The following is a 21465-nucleotide window of genomic DNA, read 5'->3' as shown; positions in this document are numbered from 1 at the left end:
TCTGTGATAACATGGATGAAACACTGCAACTCACCAACTTTATTAATTTACAAGGAACTTCTGGAGCAGTGATAAAATAACAGGAATTGCATCTGCATAGGCATCACGTATCTTTGATTACAACTGTACTCTGAAACAGCACACAATATATTGTTTAGAAATATGCTGAACCGTAGCTTAGGAAAAGAGCTCAGACTGAGAAGGGCGATACTGACATGTAAAGAGCTATTCACGTGGTCATACATGTCAGGTATTAGATGAATAAACTATTCGGTTTGTCAATCAGCATATTTCATGCTACATTGTTGTGACTTGAAGATCCCTCGGTATCAACTGCTAATGAGGATTAAGAGAATATTCTGATCCTTGTTCACCCAAGTGTCATGTAAGATCTTAAATGAAAGCCATGATCACACAGATCATTAATATAAATATAAATATAAATATATGGACAAATGTGTTCCTAAAAGTTTGAATCAAGGCAGAGTTGATGAATAAGTTTTTAATCAGACAAAGGAAGCATTTTCACTTGTTTCTTTTTTCCCAGGTAAATTAAGCACTGTAAGCCAACAAAATGACGCTCTATTTGAGTACAACGTCAACAGAGACAAATCTCTGAAGAATGAGTGAAAGGGGGTTGTCCTGTCTTTGGGTGCAGATGATGAACTTAGGGGATTTTAAGGGGAAGGCAAAAATACCTCCCTTTATCCTGCACCTAAGAAGTGTATGAACATTCATGAAAACAGGATCCCGACCAGCCTTGCTTGGGCCCATGCTGCAAAAGGACATTTTGGGTGAGCTGAACTTTGCCTGAAAGTTGAGTCTCTAGAAAGCCTGTTATAGTTTTATGTTCGATACAGTCCTGCTGTCTCCAATATCAATCCTCACTCTCTTATATCTTCATACTGAACTTATGACTCTTTTCACTAGAAATGACGGTATTGTCTAAGGAGCTGATTGTAGGTTGATTCATTCAAGTTGGCCTGTATACTATTCCCTTGCAAGCCACATACCTGATGTTACTATGATTATTCTCTGGACAAGCCTGCTGACAAGGAGGGGGGGCTCAGTTGGCCCAAGGCCCAGCAATTCAAAGGGGCCAAGGGGTCCCAGCTGCCACCAGGGCTACTGTGGCAAGGGCAGTGGTGGGAACCCTGGTCTCTTTAAATCGCTGCTGGAGCACCAGGCTGCATGCTCTGGGCAAATGTGAGAGCTAGAGGAAGATGGTGCTGCACTCTGGGAAGCCCAGAGGACTGGCTGCTTCTGGCTCTGCCCCTTCTGCTCAAGGCCTTGCCCTTTCTGGGAGCACAGAGCCGGGCTGTTGGCACCCCTGTCAGTAAATAAGGGGCTGAACACAAAAGGGAGACGTTTCAAAGGGGCTGAAGGACTGGGGTGCACTTGTTGTTAACCTGCACGGCAAAGCAAAGACTGCATAGCCCAGAGGAAAGTGTTAGCCACGCTAGGTCAGAGAGCAGACACCCAGCTAGGCACCAGCAAGCAGCTCTGGAAGCAGGGGGAAACAATTGACTCTCTGCATACCCCAAGAGCCATCACATCTACACAGGCCGTGAAGATTCTGTGAAACCATGAAAGGCCTAGAACAGAGAGCTTGGTACGAGAAGGAGAGGGGGTTATTTGCCAGAGAGGTACAGTCTAGTCTCTCTCTTCTCAAGTGAAAGTCAGGTTGCTCTTTATTTTTACGGAAGTTGATCCCACTGGCTTTTGAAGACTTCAGCATTTGGACACCTCCTCCTTGTTATGAGGCTGCCTCCAGAGGACTGAATTAGAGGAAATCTATTGACATAAATGGCTTCAATTTGCATTATTCAGGATTCCATCATTGGACAATGCCAAAGCTGCAGGGGAGAAGTTTGCCACACTAAGTGTTTCTCCAGAACAACAATCAAATCAGCAGGTAAAATATCAAAGATAAATGTGTACTAGGAGCAGCACAATTTCAATCCCCAAACAACAAGGGTCTAATTTCTAACACCAGCAAACAATTGAACCAATGTTCAGATATTTAGACTTGTTTTGCTGACAGAACTATCTGGGAATAGAAGTAGGGTCACCTAGTTGGAATCAGCCAAGTGAAGGGAAGCATCTATGTGCATCAATTATGGACCAAAGCTCAGAGTTACCAGTTGGAACTTCCTGGTCTGGCACCCTCTGGACCTGACAGGTTCTGGACAAGGGAGTTTGCCGGACCAGAGAAGGCGGGGGGGGGGGGGGGGGGGGGGGGGGGGGGGGGAGGGGGAATGTCGGCCTCCCTACCCTGTGAGCTGCACCAGCCTTGTCACCTCTCCAAAGCTCGCAGCAGCCCCTCCAGAGCTCATGGCAGCCCTATCGTCTTGCTGGGACTCATGGCAGCCCCATTGGAGTTTGCCACAACTTCACCACAGTCCCACCCAATGGAGCCCATCCACCCCAACAGAGGTCACAGCAGCCCTGCCAGAGCTCACAAGAGTCCCACCACCCTGCTGGAGATTGCAGCAGCCCTGCTGGAGCTCGTGGCAACCCTGCCATCCCTCCAGAGCTCCCGCGGGCTATGGGCTCCACTGCTCCATGAGCTCTGGGCCCCCTCCGGCTTCCCTGCCCCGCTAACTGTGGACTCTGGTGCCCCAGGGGATCTGCTGACCAGCTGGCCCCACTGGCGGGCTCCTCTCTGAGCCGTTGGCAACCTCTGCTGCTAGGGCTTTCTAGTCCCACAACATCCACAGTCCTTCTGCACCATGGATGGTGCCTGACCAGAGAGTCCCGGACCACAGACGTTCAACCTGCACTACACAAAATTTGAAAGAGGGAAGAAATGTGTCATGGCATGTTGTCAGAAGGTTTATTTCTGTTTTTTTCTAATGTGAAAAAGAAATGCCAGTTTACCAGAAATGGGGAAGGATTCCAAACCTTAAAAGGGGGGATGTTTGGTGCATCAGGGAACTAATTAATGCTCTGACTTTAAGGGTACATCTACACTGCACACTTAATTCTAAAATAAGCTATTCTGGAAGAAATATGCCAAAATAGCTCATTTTGAAACAGCACATCTACACTACACGGAAGCCTCAAAATTAGTCTGAGGCAGGGTTCCCTAATGTGGATGCACTACCTTGATTTAGAGCCTGAGAAGTAATTACTGGGGAGTAATTACTGTGAATGGCCTGGGGAGGAGCTATTTTCGAATAGCAGCAGTGGCGCATCCACACTACCGCTATTCCAAAATAGCTATTTCAGAAGCGGCATTATTCCTTGTGGAATGAGGTTTACAGAAGTCGGAATAAGCCGTAGTTATTTTGAAATTATATTGAAATAATGGAATTGCTGTGTAGACGCTCGCATAGTTATTTCGGAATAGCAGCCATTATTCCAAAATAACGCTGCTGTGTAGATGCACCCTAAGTTTCAGGTGCTTTTGCATCACTGGACAACCCTTAAGTAACAAGTATGCAAGAGGCTCTTTTTTGCTTTCTTGTAAAGTACAGAGCACACATTATATAAAGGAATAGTGTAGCAGAGAGAAGAGAAATAAATGGAGACCCTTACCAATTCTCTGACTCCATACTGTTTTTCTACTTTGATCTTTAAGTGCTTGAAACACTCCTCCATACGGTCATGGAAGGGACGAAGGTTTTCCGAAACCCTTCTCTCGTGAATCTTAATTCCAGCCCCAAGGAAAGGGATCTTGAATAAAACAAAAAAGCAAGAATATGAAACTGGTTCTGCCAACCTTCCCTCCCTCCATTTACAGAATCTGCCAGGTCAACTGCAAAACTGTTGCTCAGATTTTAATAGATTCATCAGCTGGAATACATCTGTCAGCCCTGGGAACTTGGAGAGGCATCTAGGCAGCTTACTGAAAATTGGGAAGGGCTTCTGAAAAGCCGGCTTGTTGGCTAACTGGTTGGAACAGGCTATATCTGAGTGAGCTACTTCACTGGAGACTGAAAGGTTTTTTCCATATTATAAGATTTTTGCTTAGAAAGGCCTTTTCTTAGGGAGCATAGACAGGACTGTTGGGAGCACAAAGAAAATTGTTCCAACAATTTTCCAAATGGCTGTCACGCTCCCGACTTCCAAGCCCTCTCTTCTGTTGGAAAGCCATCGGTCTTCAGGGCTGCCAGGGGCCCTTTCTAGCCCTGCTCGCCCAGACAGGGATAGAAAGATCTCTTCATTCAAATCCCACATGAAATCCCTTAAGTTCTGGAGTTACTTCCACCAAAATAAATAAATACGCTATCTCAATGAACCCAGGGTGAAGTGAACACCATCTTATTACTGTGACCTTTCTCTTCTGCCTCCCCACTCGCCTTGTTAAACTCTTACTTCAGACTACACGCTTTCCAGGGAAAAGACTGCATCTCTCCTCTCTAGTTATTCTGTAAAACATCTGGCGTAGTTTTGGGTGCTGTGTAAACAACAGTAAACAAGTAAATCCATGCAGTGACACTAGCCCTCTCTTCTCCTCAACTGTGAGGGCACCTACTCGCTCCTGAGTCCTTCAAGAAGGCTATTTGTGAGATTTAGTCCCTATACATGTAACTATCTATTGCAAATAGCCTTTTTGCTGCATTACCGAAACCTCATAGCTAGTTCTAAGTAATGCATTAGCCGCTTATGTGTTGTGTGATGAAAATAACATTAATACTGTACAATCCTTATCGCTCTCAGTGTATTTTATGGAGGTTTATTCTCTGCCTGCCTCTGTTATGGACAATCTTCTAGTCCTCTCAGTGGGACTAACAGGGAAGAGTCTATGTCACAATTCGGGGGCCTACAGACATTGTACCCAATTCAAGACAAACCACAGTGGTTGCAATGTTGTTGTACAATGTGCAGTATCCGTTCAGTATTTCCAACTCTCAGTAGGGAGGACACTGTGCAGATCAGGGTGAAGGGCATCCAGGAGACAATTTAGTGGCCATCACTTACCATAAGCCTGAAAACCAGAAATTCAACAAAATGCAGTTGAGGAAACTTAAAAAAAAATATTTGGAAGTGTTACATGTGGTTAGAGAAAGGAATAGATACATCAAGACCTTCTGCCTCTGTAGCTGTCCAATGGACATAAGGCTTCCCTTCCTCATAGGAATGTTGTGAACCATATTTCATGCCCATTGGAGAGCTATTCTAATATTACAGTGAAGGGAAATATGCAGTGTAGCTGGTTCATAGTAGAAAGAGGGATATGCAGGACATATCAAAAGAAATCTAGAGTTACATATTACTGGTAAGAGAATTACTATCTAATTAATAATATTTCCCAGCCATCCATGTTACGGGAGAAAAGGAACCCAGTAGTAGGGTTTGCGACATTTAAGAATCATGCACATATTTTAAAATTGCAAACGAACTTAGTGTAATGATTTTATGCCTATTCTGTTCATAGCAAGTACAGTATATTTCTCTTTCATTCATGCTGTTTACAGTTCTGAGCAGAGAGGGGGAAGTATTCACAAACAGCAATAGCTATAGATTGGCAGAGAAATTTAAAATGAAGGTTTTCTATCCCACAGTCACTCTGTGTCCCAGATACAGTTTTGTAGCAGCATTAACTATTTTGACGAGCTCTTAAAAATAGCTCTGATATTTCCTGAAGTCAGGCTTCTTTTTTCCCCTCTATTGTAGCACCAAATAGTGTAGGACAATAGGAAAGCTATTTCCCTTGACTCTGATGTTGCTTTTGTGACATTGCCTGCAGTAGATGTGTTGTATTCTTTGAGAACCAGGGAATGCCACAGGTTGGCTTGCTTAGCAAAGTATACTTTAAACATAAGAAAGAAATAGCTGGAATGTAGCTCGCGCAGGTAGAATATTCTGGTTTTTCTCTACAAAGTAAACTTTATGAAGTATTTACTGCCACTCCTCTAGGCTGGTGGAGGAGCTGAGCCTTGCTTAAGGATGTGCAGCAGCAATCATGCAAGTGATACGGGCAGGGGCAGATGACAGTTTTGTGGGGCCCCGGGCAGCATAATTCTGCGGGGTCCCCCCTTTGCCACGGCGCATGCGCGGGGCTTTCTGAAGCGCGGGGCCCAGGGCGGCTGCCCCGTTCGCCCTGCCCTATATCCACCCCTGGATATGGGACATATGCTGCACAGCCCCTAAGTCACCAAAAATTCCATTATGGCTTTTGACTCCAGAAATATGACAAACAATGGATGTTAAAAATGTGTGAAGGAAGCTAAAAATGAGGGTGAACTGGAGAACTGTTTTCTAATATTTATAAGTTTCCCTTCTCCCATCGATGTGGTTTTCTTACACATTCTTTTTTGTCTACAGGGACGTCTGCTAGAATGTAAAATGTTACCCAGTAGCTATAAGGGGAGCTCATTTTGAGCAAATTGTAGTAGGCATACCATCCCAGAGATGGTCTGGAGAGGGTATCTTTGTGGTCTTTTGTTCAGGATCTTCACTCAAACTGTACAGAGGAGGTAGGGTGATTTCTCTGAGTCTCATGGTATTTCACTTTTCACCCACACCCCTCTCTGGACACAGCTATCCAGCCCATCAAGGATGAAATATATTTCTTTTGTAATGCATCAAACTATTAAAAAGAAGGGCAGTTATTTTAAAAATAAAAAGGAGGCTATCTCTAGATCCCCTACAAAGTTATATCTGTCCCCACTCCATTTCAGAAGACAACTCATGGCTGTGTAATTTGATCCATCATCTCAGCAAGTTTGTCTGTAAAGAAGATTTCCAGTTATACATGTTGCTGAGGGGCTTACATCTCCTTTTGTGTTGCCTGAATTGATTTCAAATTAATACCTCTCTCTTCCCTCCTCTTTGCAATCCCATGTGTCCGCAGGACGGGAGATTTATCACAGGGTAAAGGGAATGATTTCATAGGAGCCCACTGTAAAACCCTTTAGTAATGGAGCACCAATCCAGTTTGTTAGTTTTTAGCTACAATGTTGGTTCCCCCCCCCCCCCCTTTTAAAAAAGCAGGAGAGGTAAACATAGATCTAAAAATCACGGAATCATGTAGGTCACATGACACACTTCCAATGGACAGCAAATTGATAAATGGAAGAAAGGAATAGCCAGGAAAACTGCAGAAAATTGCTGCCAATATGGCATTACCTGCCAAGCAATCAGATCTTTGAGTCTGTTCAGCTTTTCTTGATCCTCTGGATGGTCTTTGGCATACTTGTCGATGAAGAAAGCCTGCGAGGGGCATGTAAATCATTCAGTCCTTCTTCACATGAAAAAGAATTAATGCTGTCTCCCGTGTGAGCCAGTGATCACTACAGAACTCTAGCTAGTGCCAATCGAATGATAAGACATCCACTTGCCTATAGCACAGCTGCTTGTGGTGATGCTTTATTAGTAAACCAACTGAGGTTCAAAGGGCATGTAACACATTTAAGCTCAAGAACAGCCACCTTGAATAGCCAACCTCTCGTTTTCAAGGGTTTTTAATGAACACTTCCCTCAGTTAGCGGCACCCCTGAATTTGGAGCACCACAAGTTATTCATCAACGAATGGTGCCTTTTTTGTTTGGCTCACATAAGCGCACCTCATGGATGATCGGTTAGAGAGCAGTTTAACGTTTCCATCTGCCATTATGGGACACAGACCTATACCAAAGCAATTCATAACTTGATCTATTACTTATTACTTAAAAAATAGCACACAAACAGCTATGTTATGGCAGATGGACTCACTCCAGGTCTGGGGAGTATCATGCAGATACGCTTGTTTGAAATGGCGTGCAGAAACTTCCAGGACGTCTCTAGATTTGGACAGAGGTCTGGATTGCCAGGGAACAAATGAATATAGGCCACTTAGTCCCATAATCCTGTCTCTGACTACAGCCAGCACTAGGGGCAAGAGCTCCAACGATATGTGACATTTAAGTCTCATCGTAATCTCTAATAGTTAGAGACGGTCTTCAGCCTTGATGCATGAGAGTTAATATCCCTTCCACAAATTTTGTTATGAGGCTCTCTGGGAGACAGATCTTCAATAATTGTGTTCCTTAAGTGGATGAGTCTCCATGTACCACATTGTACAAAAACGAAACAAAAACTGCTTTGTAAAAGGCTGCAGTGACAGGGAAAAGCAATTAGCAAGGTAAGAGATATGCTAACTCTGTGTCTGCCAGAAGCAGAACTTGCAGTGATTTATCACAGGCCAAACCAGTTGAGCTAAGGAAAGCTATTTTGTTCTATCATGCGTAATGGTATCCTCCCATCTTACATGGAAACCCATGTGCAAATGTTAAGCATCCATGTTAGAGTCAACTTTTAAAGGAGACTTTGGGTCATATGTAACCAGATTCTGAGGCTCTTCCAATTAATGAGGTTCAGCTTTTCTTTGTCCCCATCCTAGTATCTCCCACCCCAGCTTTTGACAATCAGTAGGCAGAGGAAGAAGCAGGACTATCATCATTAATGAGAATAGAAAAATCTGTGAAGACGACCTTACAGCAATTAGAACCCTTACCTTTTCATATTTAGCAAAACCGCCCATGACAGCTGGGTCAACAATTCCATTCAGAAGCATGGAGAGAGGATTGATGGGAAGGTTCTCATCACCCTGGTACTGGTTAATCATCATCAGAATTTTCTCGTTTGTCATGGACATTGTCTCGATGGCATTCTCCAGCGGACTAATGGTCATCTATGAAATAAGAGGAGGAATGTTTAGTGTGCCTGGTTTTTGCTTGGTTTTCATTAATAGAAGAGCTAGCCTAGAGAAAATCGCCTGCTTATCATTTTCCCCTCTTTTTAGTGAATACTTGTATATACATCTGGAAAACTACTCCTGAGCAACAATTCAATCAACAAATCAAGCCCTAATTTCGGTCCATGGGCAGACTTTGATTTTTACTAGTTTGTTGCATGGTATATTTGTTGTGGAATGAATAAACTGATTTGTGGATTGTTCACCTACTGTCTGTGCTATTCATGACTGCTGCTGTGTGATTTGCCATCGTAGTCACATGGTATTGTTTCTCTTTCCTATGGTATAAGCACTTTTGAAATAACAAATGATGGAGGTCCAAGGGATTTTGACTTTCTTGGGATCAAGGCCACGTTATGTAGATGTAACGGAAGATACGATCTGTGTCACAGAGTTAATTAATCCACATACCATGTGATGTATACAGTGAGGAAAAGAAGGGGAGGTACTAATATGTAACTGGGCATATGCAGAACATATCGTTACCCACTAGATCATGGGCAATTAACTAAGCACTAAATTACCCTGAGCATTCTGGAACCTCAGAGGTTCGCGCAGTCTCTGAGAGCAATCCCTATGGACACTGATTAATATAAGGAAAGACCCTCATCTTAGCGCAAAGGAGAGGACCAGCTGAGCACATCGATGGGTGCATTTTTAACACCTGTCATGAAAAGCGTCCAAGAGTGCCTTCCAATGTAAGCTGAGTAAGTACCCGTCTCGCCTCAGAAATACACTGCCCACTCACGAACATGACCTGGAGCACAGTGTCTCGGTGATTTAGTAAATCTGGATTGAAAGGCTGGAAGAGAGTAGGCCCAGCTTTCCCAGAATTATTGTACACTGGGACTTTCCCACCAGAGCGATACCAATACATTCATCCATCCCTATAGCAGAAGTGTCAGCTTTGTCTAGTGAAGGAACGACAGACATGCTGGGGCCCTGAGTAACATTGGGGGAAGGGGAGCTCGACATAATGCTCCCAGAAGGGGGCAAGGCCTCAGGCAGAAGGGGTGGGACTGGAGTCAGCCAGCCTTCAGCACCACCCAGACCATGCTGCAAAGCTCCCCCTTCCTGGCCAGTCCTTAGTGCTGCTCAGAGCACACCACGGAGCACACTGGGGGCAATTTAAACAGCCCAGGGCTTTGGCCCTTGATGCCACTTCAATTATACCCCCTTCGCCCCTCCCCCTCATTGGTGGCCCTGAACCAAACAAAACACACACCCTGCTGACTCCTAAAACCTCCCTGGCCTCCTGCTAAACAGAGTCCAGCTGGGTTAGATAACTCAGCATAGGGCCCCGTTTTTTAGCCAACTCTCAAGAACACCACCAGATATAGATCCATTGCATCTGCCAGCTGTACCTTCTTGTTCTGAGAGCACTGAGGAAATACAATTTTTTTTCAAAGTGAACAGTTTTGTATGTGTGTGTGAGGGGGGAGGGGCGGTGCATGCGCGTGCGCGTGCGTGTGTATGTGTGTGTGTGTGTGGAGAGAGAAGAGGTGGAGGGGAGTGAAGACCCGACTCATCATAGCAGAGCTCTGAGAAAAAAATTATTGAAAAACAACCCTTCTTCTGTAACTTGTATGCGTTTGTATGCAATCCGCTCTCCTCAGGACATTTGAATAAAAGGACAGGATTTCGGTTTCTAAAGAATACGTCCACTGATGTTGTGTATTCCACCTCTGAATTCATAATCCCCTTGTATCTGCCTCTGAAATTATAATCAATAGCAAAGTAACCAACTGAAATGTCACAAAGAGAAGATTATGACTTCAGGTAAAGAATAGCAGCAGGAGCAGATGAACTCCTAGGAAACCAAGACGCTGCTTTCATGCTTTTGTCCTTTGTAATCAAGAACAAGGGGAAAGACCTGAAAATATACGAGAAGGCAAAAAAGAGAGAGTGAGAACATTTTAGTGATGTCTTGTGCTAGCAGGACATGCTTTTGAAATGCATGCTCCCAGCACTGCGGGATGAAAGAGCCAAGGCACACAAATATTGTATCATAGATGATGATTTCTGTAACATCTGTTGACAACCCCCTCCTTGGCCATTTTCATGTCTTAGATAAAAATCGAATGGGTTTGATGTCTGTGCTAGAGCTATTGTAACCATATCAAGCCTCTCAAAACAAGATCTTTTCTTGTCTGCATTTGTGCAGCCATGAATTGGGTTCTGTCAACATAGGTAAGAGCAAGAGAAAAGCAGATATCTTTTTATAGCTTATTGTTAGCCAGTCACACGTCTGTTTTCTCTTTTGTTATGGGGTGTGTGGGAGAGCTGGCAGCTGTCTTAGAAAGACTGAGCCGTGTGCCAATGCCCAAAATGGGACAGGAGGGCGAGAGATGCTCTGCTCATCATGTTGCCTGAGAAGAATGGAAGCAAAGAAGTGATCACACTCACCCATGCTCCCTTTCTAACTGGTTCAGCGCTGTGCTCCAATGTACCATGGTCAGTGCTTTGGAAGTTGTAAAACAGAGATGCGGTGGTGGAAAGCTAACAAATCAGTCCTGATAAAGCATGTGGGGAAGAGCACAGCAGCAAAAAACCACCAAGATAACCTTGGCTTCTTTAGCCAACTTTAGCTTTAGTTGGTTATACAGAAACTAATACTGTACTATAGGTACAAATAGCCATTTAATCTTAAGTATATGGGAGATGAAGGTCTAATGCTTAAGACAAATCCTAGTTTAGGAAGCTCTTGGATCTCTGTCCAGCCTTCACAGTGTTCTCCTACTAGTGATTTAAGCTACTGTAACACTTGCAAATTAAATACTTGCTTTTTAGTGCTTGTCTACATGCAAGCATACTAGAGGGAAGTAAACTCTCAAGTGAACCAAACGTTTTGGCGTGCTCACTGGTCTGGGGAGACTATGCTGATGTGGACTAAAAGCTCCCCAGTGTGCATTAGTGTAGTACTGTCTCACTGAAGGTACGTCTAGACTACAGGCTTTTTTCGACAGAGACTTTGTCGACAGATACTGTCAACAAAGCCTCTGTCAAAAAAGAGCGTCTAGACTACAGCCAGTTCTGTCGACAAAGCAAGCCACTTTTTCTACAGAGAGTCTAGGTGCTCTCTTTTGAAAAAGCACAGTGTGGATGCAATAGCTCCTTTTCTTGACATAACTCTGTCAAAAAAAGGCGTTTTTCCACGAAGAATGAGGTTTACCGCCGTCGACAAAACTGCTGCGTTCTGCCGACTTACCGTCAACAGAACTCAGCAGTAGTGTAGACGCAGGTATAGTTTTGTCGACAAAAGTCCACTTTTGTTGACAAAACCCTGTAGTCTAGACACACCCCGAGATCAGATTGTTAGATACATGCTAATTTCATATATGTTAGGGAGTTTTTAGCCTGCATCAAAAGAGTCGACTAGGGCCAATTACTATGCAACACAGCAATGTGCTTTTGCTTTCGCACCCTCTAGAGCAGGGGTGAGCAATAAAATGGTGGTGGTTCACCAGGTGTAGCGCCTGGTGGGCCGCTGCCACTCTATGCACCTGTGCCTCAACATGTACAGCTCCCATTGGCCATAGGTAAAAAAGAGCAAGGCAAAACCACTCTTAGGAGACTGCCAATACTCTCAGAACTCAGATAATTTCTATGCTCAGTGCTCTGGAGGCTGTAAAACAGAGATGTGGTGGTGGAAAGCTAACAAGGCAGTCCTGATAAAGCATGTGGGGAAGAGAGGGAGGCTATACCAGGAACAGGAGGGATTGTGGGGAAAAAGGCAGGTATGGAGCAGACTGAGGGAGTGTTAAAGAAGGGAGCAGGTAGCAAGAACACAAGGCTTGAGTGATGCGGGTGTGGAACAGGAGGAAAATGGAGCTTATGGTCAGGTAATACAAGCCAAAATATATTGGCTCATCTTTCATAAAAACTCTGAATAGAAATAATTGTAGGGAAAAATCACTTAGATACAGGATTGAAACTCTAACACCACATCTGCCACAGACCTAGTTTTCACAGCACTGTCCTAGTTTCATCCCCAGAACCCCCTTTGCCAGTTTGAAATGAGCGTCTCCCACATTCAAGTCTGCCCAAGAGAAGGAGACATCGGTTTGTGCCAGGGCCCCATTGTGAGAGCTCCCAAACTGCATTGCAACTTGGAGCCCAGGGTCCCAGTTCCACTCAAGGTTGCCCCAATCGCTTCTCCATCGCCATCTGCGGAGGGGCAGCCAGGCCACACCTGAGTGGTCCTGTGTCTTGCTTTACCACATGAAAGGAAGAGGAACTAATGAGTTGGTTTTCATTTTCAGAAATGAATGGTATGCAACAAAGCCCTCTAGAAATGATAAAGGAAATCAAAATTTATTTTTCTTCATAATAATTTAGGGTGCTGCTAGTAACATAGATAAGGAAGTTTTTCTTTGAAGAATGAGTTTTAATTTGACAGTCTCATACTCACATTTCTGTACTTGGTTATAAATTTCAGTTGCCAAGGAAATACATTAAAATGCGGTTTTTCCTGCAGGCAAAAAACCTTTGTGGGGATTTTACAATATGATCCTAATATGTTGATGAATGTGACATGTAAGCAATAAACCAGATTATATTTATAACTGGCCTATATACAGTACCGAATGTGAGCACATATGTGAAAAAGTATATATAGTGTATGCAAAATATTTAAACACAATGCTCTGAAATGTACATTCAAAGTTCTGTGAAATTCAGCCATTTAAATTCAAATTGTTTTCAGTCAAATTATTTACGGTCCACAGGGCCTGCAACTCAAACAAAGCCACTGTTTGTATCTGTTTGCATCTGAAAATAAATAACTATTCTGTTGTTCTGTTGCCCTACTGAAAAATGAGGGGATTGTCTAGGACTGAGCCTCAGTTAAAAAATTTTTCAATGATGCTGGCCAAACTTTGGAATCCACAGGTTTTTCAGGTATTAAATCTCTTGGTTTTGTTTAGGCTATATAATTCACACCTGCCTAAACAATGGAACTCCAGTTCCTGACCATTCAGAACCACGAGTTATATTTTACAAAATGTACAGAACATTGAGGATGTAAAGATTTGAACTTGCTGTGACTGGGTCTGATGCAGCAATAAAAATCTCACATTCTAGTGCTGTGCTGCTGATTTTTTTTCAGGACTTCCATCTGGCTTTGAGGAGGTTTTCAGTGTGTTCTGTGGGAGGGGCTGATGTTCTTTCCCCCTGAATCAAGCTCTTGTATCTTTCACGGGCCAGGTTTTTTATAACTGGACATTTGAGATCCTGGATTGGAAGTGGTGTCCAATTTTGTGGTCAGTGAGATTTTTAGTGGATCAAATTAACAAAAAAACATTAAGACAACAAGGGCATGTCTACACTAGCTCGTTAGTTTGAGCTAGGTAGGCAAATGTGGGCAACCAGAGTTGCAAATGAAGCCCGGGATTTAAATATCCTGGGCTTCATTTGCATGTTCCCGGGCGCCGCCATTTTTAAATCCCCCTTAGTCCGAACTAACTGCCCGCGGCTAGACGCAGCAGTTAAATGTTAATTCGAACTAACTCCTTAGTTCGAATTAACTGTTACTCGTGCCATGCTGAAGGTTTTTATCCCCATGTCTTTGTACCCTCAGAGGTCTCCCTTATGGATGCCAAGCTTTCTGCTTCTAATGTACTTATTATTTCTTTTCCTTTGCCGTTTAGTTTGGGTATGTCTAGACTACAAGGTCTTTTTTCAAAAAAAGTGGCCCTTTTTCAAAAAAAGTCCCCTATGTCTAGATTGCTGCCGCATTCTTTTGAAAGTAAATCGAAAAAACTTGGCAGTTTGACCATGGAAAACCTCATTTTACGAGGAAGAACATCTTTTTTCTAAAGTGCTCTTTTAAAAAAAGGCGTTATGTAATGCAAACTGTGCTTTTTCAAAAGAGAGCATCCAGACTGCCTGGGTTCTCTCTTTTGAAAAAGCGGCTTGCTTTTTCGAAAGTACTGGTTGTAATCTAGACGCTCTTTTTTGAAAGAGGCTACGTCTAGACTGCAAGCCACTTTCGAAAGAGGCTTTTTCAAAAGATACTTTTGAAAAAGCCTCTGTGTGTCTTTTGCTAGTTGCTCTGCAAATTCTTTTTTTTTTTGGCCTGCCTAATTACACTTTCGCATTTGACTTTCCAGAGTTTATGTTTCTTTCTTCTTTCCTCGCTAGGGTTTGACTGCAATGTTTCAACGATTGCCTTTTTGCTTCTAACTGCCTCTTTCACGCTGCTGTTTAACCATGGGGGCGTTCTTTCTTCTGCGGGAGGAGGGGAATACATCTAGGTCGAGCTTCTATTATGATGTTTTGAAATAGTTTGCATGCAGCTTGCAGTGATTTCAGAAAAAAAAAACACCCATGAGGGAGTAGCAGTAGTAGTCTTGTAAGTAAATTTAGAAAATAAACCAAAAGAGAACATTTTGAACCATCTAATCTCCATGTCAGCCTGGGTTAGACAGGGCAGTTCTGAGGGTAGACAGAGGGCCAGGAGCAACTCCCCCCCACCACAGGCCCTGCCCCACCCCACCCGTTTACCAAGCCCCACCCCTGCTCCGCCCCCACTCCACCTGCTTACTCACACTCCCAAACAACCCAGCCCAGGGGATTATGGGATGCTGGTGCAGCAGCAGCAAGGGTCCCTCTCCACTCACCATGCGGGTGGTGGCAGCCGGAGAACGCAGGCAGCCTGCTCCACCCTGCTGAATAGCCCTCTCCTGGCCTGCTGCACCATGCTTCTCCATGGTGGTGGTGAGAAACAGAGTGCCATGGGGCCAGGAGGATTTCATAAGTGAGTTTGCGTCAGATTCCTAGGGTGAGTATCATGTGGTACTAGCAGCTTTACTAGTAATTGCACCGCTGCGGAGAAGCTAAGTCCAGAGGGCCAGGAGGGTGGCAGAGCAAAGAAGGCTGCTGGGTCACTTTAACTCCCAGTGGTGAGTGGAGGGTTGTGACCCCTGCTGTGACCTCCTGCAGGCCTATGTAATTCCCAGGTCCCTCCTGTCCATAGGATAGTTAGTGTGGCCACTGCAGGGCCCCCCATAAGCATGGGGCCTGGAGTGGCTGCCCCAATTCATCCTATGGATGGGATAGGTCTGGTGTTAGAACTTCTACACTGCGGCTACGTCTACACTGGCATCCCTTCCGGAAAAGGGATGCTAATGTAGCACGTTGGAATAGGCAAATCCGCGGGGGATTTAAATATCCCCCGCGGCATTTGAATTAACATGGCTGCCGCTTTTTTCCGCCAGTCTAGATGTTATTCTCTGTCTTTTCCGTCTATAAAGCCTTTTCCGGAGGATTTCTTATTCCTACTTTCCGAAGAATAACATCTAGACTGGTGCTTTTCTCCGGCTTTTCCCCAAGCCAGAAAAAAGCGGCAGCCATGTTAATGCAAATGCTGCGGGGGATATGTAAATCCCCCGCGGATTTGCCTATTCCAAAGTCTACATTAGCATCTCTTTTCCGGAAAGGGGTGCCAATGTAGACACAGCCTGCATGTATATACATTAATTTACATATAAGAACATAAGGAAGTGCATACTGGGTCAGACCAAAGGTTCATCTAGCCCAGTATCCTGTCTACCGACAGTGGCCAGTACCAGATGCCTCAGAGGGAGGAAACACATCAGGTAATCCTCACACGATCCCTCTCCTGTCACCCACTTCCAGACAAATATCATGATACTTAGCATGTAAATACCCACCTGTGACATGGAGATAACCTCAAACCAACGCAGAATTCCAGGAAGTTTGTATGCTGTAACAAATGACGTTCTCTCAATCCACATAGACTGTCCATTGGGGGGAAAAAAGAGATACCTTTAGTATTTTCAGGATATTTCAGGTGTGATGGAAGTTATATTGCAAAAGATTAGGTGGAAAGATGACACTGAATGATTTGCACAAAGAGGCAGAAATGGGACTCCAGAACAGCAATTTGTGGTTTATTGTTTCAAAATTGTGTCATCATTAAACTCTCAGTTTAGACAAGACAAGACAAGGAACCCCTGAAATTCTACTCCCAACTCTGCCACTATTGGTGAATTCTTGGTATCTATTGTAAAGTAGCATGTCGTAAGAATTGGTCTTAGGAAGCATTGGAGGGTAATCTGTAATTTAAGTTAATTACCCTTTTTTCCTGTGGTTTTATTGGTGTTTAGTTGTATGCGTGTCCCTCCTCTTGAGGTATTTTAGCAGATTTTATGCCCCCCCACCTTGGAGTCCTATATGTTGTTTTATATATATTTATTTATTGTGTTTTTAAATATTTTGTAAGCCGCCTTGAATATTTTAAATAGAGAGGCGGGCTAACAATGTTTGAAATAATAATGTAAATAATATTGACAGTGTCTGATCCCTGGTAAATCACTAACTCTGGCCTTTTTTACTCTGAATTGAGAACCTTTAAGGAAAACAACTGGCCTGAGCAGCCTAGCAGTTCTGCATTAGAGCACAGAATTTTAACCATTTTGCTGTGGGTTAGACAACAAGGTGGATTTAATTGCTAGTGGCCTGCCTAACCTAATGTTCCTAGTATTGTTACCATGGGGAGCAGACTGGTAGTAACAGTGGGAAATTTTAACAACTGCTCTAATGCAGACACAACTTCAACTTCCCCATATGCAGACCAGAAATACTAATATTTCCCTTCCTCAAAAGGTACAGTGTGTAACCATAGTGTCGGATTCTCAGACAAACCCATTCCACATCACCATACTCGGACATTAAAAGTTCTAGAACTGGGAGCATAGGATGAACCCAATGTCACTTGCTCAGAGTTTTGGGACAGTATGTATTTTCCCTGTCCACACCTTGGTTTCACTAGCTAGTGTTGTTAGGCACTGATCAGAACGATACATATAATTTAGTCACCGTTCAGAACAACACATATAATTTAGTCACCGTTCAGAACAATACATATAATTTAGTCACCGATCAGAATACCACATATAATTTAAGTGCTTCGTACAATTTTGAAATTAAGGTGCTCTTACAAATCTGAAAACCTAAGCTCTTCTTCCATCTATTTCCTGACAGCCGTGGCTTACCATAAAATGTGACCCAAAAAACACATTCAATTTTACAATGTTATGATATAATATAACATTATATATTTATTCCTTGAAGAAAGAAAACTTGCCAAACTGTTGTACATGACATTATAAAAAATCATATAATTTATATCACTTGTAGATATCAAAGTGTATTAAAACTAAGGACATTATTTGTAGCTGTTGTATTATTAAACAGCTGATGTAAGTCTATTTGATAAATACAGTCTTCAACACTTCACGAGTGATGAAAACAGATGATTTATATGCCTTAGCTCAGACTAGTAGCTTATGAGTGGAGCAGTTATAAAGTAGAGATGGTGATGCATTTTATTGATAAGTATTTATATTTTGTCTTGTTTAACAGTAGAACATTTTACTACTGAGCTTCCCAGTATAACAGAACTATATTTAACATACTTACCTGAGAGGTTCTGCCTAAAACTCAAACAATGATGCATTAAGATTATAAAATAAAGAATTAGGGTACACATCCAAAAATGTATAACAAGAATATGTTGAAAAATACTTAGAGCAATGTAGAACTAGAGAAGCCATGGTTTTATTTAACTTGTAGTGTAGTTGAAATGAAAATTGGTCTTATTTCACGATCTTCAAAGTAGGCCTTCCACAGTGGAACAGCTGGGCATGGCTATTATAGGGTTAAGCTCTGCATTCAAAACCCTAGCAAGTCTAACATTTTACAAATGTGTTGCCAATGTCAAAAAATTACTTACAGCAAATTCATTTTCAGGGTCAATAGATCCTTTCCTGACTGGTCTTGAGTAGTGGAATCGTTGAACGTAGTTGGATTTATAAAAGCTGAAAGATTAAAAAAAGAAGCAAACAGCATACTTTAAACACAGCTGGATCCTACCATCACAGTAAATGGTTTTATTTTGTGTCTGGTTTTATTTTTTTAAAATTACGTGTATTTACTGTTCATGAAAAGTACAGCAGGGAGAGTGTGGAAGACTGAAAACTTGTATCCATCGAGAAGAGAGAGTAGTATTGTAAGTTTCATCATAGATTTGCCTCATATGTGACCTGGAGAGGTCACTTTCAGCTGTGAGCCTTTCAGAATATATCTGGAATTCTGCGAGGAAGCTGTAATGGAGGGTTTTGCTTTTACTGACACCCACCTTTAACTTATGTTTTATAGTTGAACCCACAAAGCACTGTATCTTGTTAAGAAGAGTAACTGACCAAGTGGAATAGATAATATCTTGTTTTGGACTTAAATGTGTGCTTATTCAACCACTTCCCATGCCAAATCATTTGATCAGATTGCCTGGTAATTCGGCTTACAACCCAGCAAAATACCTGCTTATTGAACATATGAAGATATCAACAATTATTTCTTTTAACGCATGGATGGATTTTGGAAAAGAAAATCTTATAGAAGCAGAATATCAAGGTAGAATTCATCAGTAGCATTCAGTGCAATTTCATACTATGATCTCCTGAACTAAAACATAATCTTCATTTACTGCTGCACTGCAAGAGGAACATACATCACCTTCCCCCAGCCGCTTTAAGATACAATGATAGTGTACTGATAGAGAACTTGGAAAGAATACAACACATACAGTCCTAGCCCTTTAAATACTCTACTGCTACGAGTGGAGGGTGGGGGAGAAGGGAGGCAGATAGGTAGACAGACAGACTTAGGGTACGTCTACACTGCAATGCTATTTCTGGATACCAAAGGTATCCCGAAAGAGCTACCCTGCATCTTTTGAATGCGTCCACTATTGCGAACAATAGTGGACGTGCTATTTTGGCATCCCTGTAAACCTTGTTCCACGAGGGAAAAGGGATGTCTCGAAATAGTGCTTTATTTCAAAATTTGGCACCGTGTAGATACACCAAATTTCAAAATAGCCAATTTCAAAAAAGAATCGAAATAAGATACGCAATTTGCGTAGAGCAATTTGCGTATCTTATTTCGAGCTAAGGATTCAGTGTAGATACACCCAGACACAGAGAGAGAGAGAGAGAGAGAGAGAGAGAGAGAGAGAGAGGGTATGTCTACACTACCCCGCTAGTTCGAACTAGCGGGGTAATGTAGGCATACCGCACTTGCAAATGAAGCCCGGGATTTGAATTTCCCAGGCTTCATTTGCATAAGCGGGGAGCCGCCATTTTAAAAACCCCGCTGGTTCGAACCCCGTGCAGCGCGGCTACACGGGGCACGAACTAGGTAGTTCGAACTAGGCTTCCTAGTTCGAACTACCGTTACTCCTAGTGAAATGAGGAAGCCTAGTTCGAACTACCTAGTTCGTGCCCCGTGTAGCCGCTTATGCAAATGAAGCCTGGGAAATTCAAATCCCGGGCTTCATTTGCAAGTGCGGTATGCCTACATTACCCTGCTGGTTCGAACTAGCGGGGTAGTGTAGACATACCCAGAGAGATTTAATTCTAGGAATTCGGTTTAAGGATAAGCAGTGACTGACTTTGTAGGGCAAAAGCTATATTATATATGTCTAGGTGTAAGTTACGTAAATATTACCAGAAAGAATTTCAGAAATAACCTTGTATTTTGGCAGAGTAGGATTAAAAGCCATCAGGCCTAGTCTGGGCAAAGTGCACTCTCATTTTGTTGACTCCAGAACTGGGTGACATTCACTGAAATGACCTCTTTGACAAATCATGCTGATTAAAGAGACATAACACTTCAAAAACCTTTATATAGCCCCTTTTAGGGCACTTTTCAACCAATTTACTAGAAATCATACACTAAAAGCAACTATTACATAAGAATTATAGCTACAAACAAGTGTTCTTCTGTAAGTGTACCCTCCCTGTTATAGGTGGAAGAAATTTAGTGCCATCTGCAGCTGACACGTGATTATAAAATCTTACATAAAGCAAAAGATTTGCCTTTATGTAGAGGATTTCAAGAGTCTTACAGTCACCAAGTTCAAACTGTGGCTATCCCTGCAGTGACTTCAAAGTCCTGTTAAAAGAGGGCCAGATTCATTGAGGTCCTTCCCAGTCACCAATGATCAAATAAAGTCAAGTTGAAACTGGAGCAACAAATTACATTTGAAAATAAAGGAAATGTGCTTCTTTGCATCCTTTGTGTTTTAGGTGGCTCCATTGTGCTTTTGCATTCTGGACTAGTTGCAATGTCTGTAAAGATGCGACTGACAAGCCTGCAGACAATGAATTGCAGTAATCCATTCGGAATGTAACAAAAGCCCATGGAACAGTTTATCAGTCCGAAGAAGCCAGCCAGGGGAGTCTAACTGTATTTACCAGGACAATAAAAAAATCTATTGAACTTTTAGCCTTCTTTTTGGAGAGACTTAATATTGTTAAAAGTTACCTTTAACCCTCCCAATGTGGAAACCTTCCAATGTGGAACTACATGACATCGGCCTTCTCAAACATAATACAGTTGCTTTCAGAAATTTTTCTTAGCTAAGAATCAAGACCCTTTTATTTAACTAAGAAGATATCACTGGTCTTATATTTCTGCAAAGCCGCCTGAACAGGATTAGACTAAAAAGATAAGGATAATTGGCTGTTATGTGCATGCTCCTGAAAAGAAAGATGATCAGTTCCAAGGAGAGGGTGTCTAGTGCTAATATCCTTGGCCTTATATCACAGCTGAACATGCTGGGCAAAAGTGGCTACTGAGAGCTGATCTGAATCAAGCTATCACATTTCCACTCTATAAAAGATGCACATTTTTTCATCATTGGAAAGGGAATTCAGTTTTGACCACTTTTTCCTGGAACCATTCGTGGCAAGAAG

General features: G+C 42.7%; 1 protein-coding gene across 2 annotated transcripts in view; it reads right to left on the bottom strand.

Moving 5' to 3' along the window:
* DOCK2 (dedicator of cytokinesis 2) overlaps window positions 1–21465 on the bottom strand; it is a 499444-nt gene that overhangs the window by 16582 nt on the left and 461397 nt on the right. For both annotated transcript variants that reach the window (XM_075900153.2, XM_075900154.2), the window contains 5 exons: window positions 18441–18525; window positions 16357–16443; window positions 8444–8620; window positions 7078–7161; window positions 3541–3678 (listed from right to left, as the gene is read on the bottom strand). In XM_075900153.2, the coding sequence (XP_075756268.2) occupies window positions 3541–3678; window positions 7078–7161; window positions 8444–8620; window positions 16357–16443; window positions 18441–18525 (571 nt within the window). The remainder of the gene's footprint in view (window positions 1–3540; window positions 3679–7077; window positions 7162–8443; window positions 8621–16356; window positions 16444–18440; window positions 18526–21465) is intronic.

This window comes from Pelodiscus sinensis, chromosome 16 (assembly GCF_052426305.1).
Source record: "Pelodiscus sinensis isolate ZL-2025 chromosome 16, ASM5242630v1, whole genome shotgun sequence".
Classification (NCBI taxonomy): Eukaryota; Metazoa; Chordata; order Testudines; family Trionychidae; genus Pelodiscus; species Pelodiscus sinensis.
Note: the sequence above shows the minus strand (reverse complement) of the source record. Positions and strands in the feature narration are given on the sequence as shown.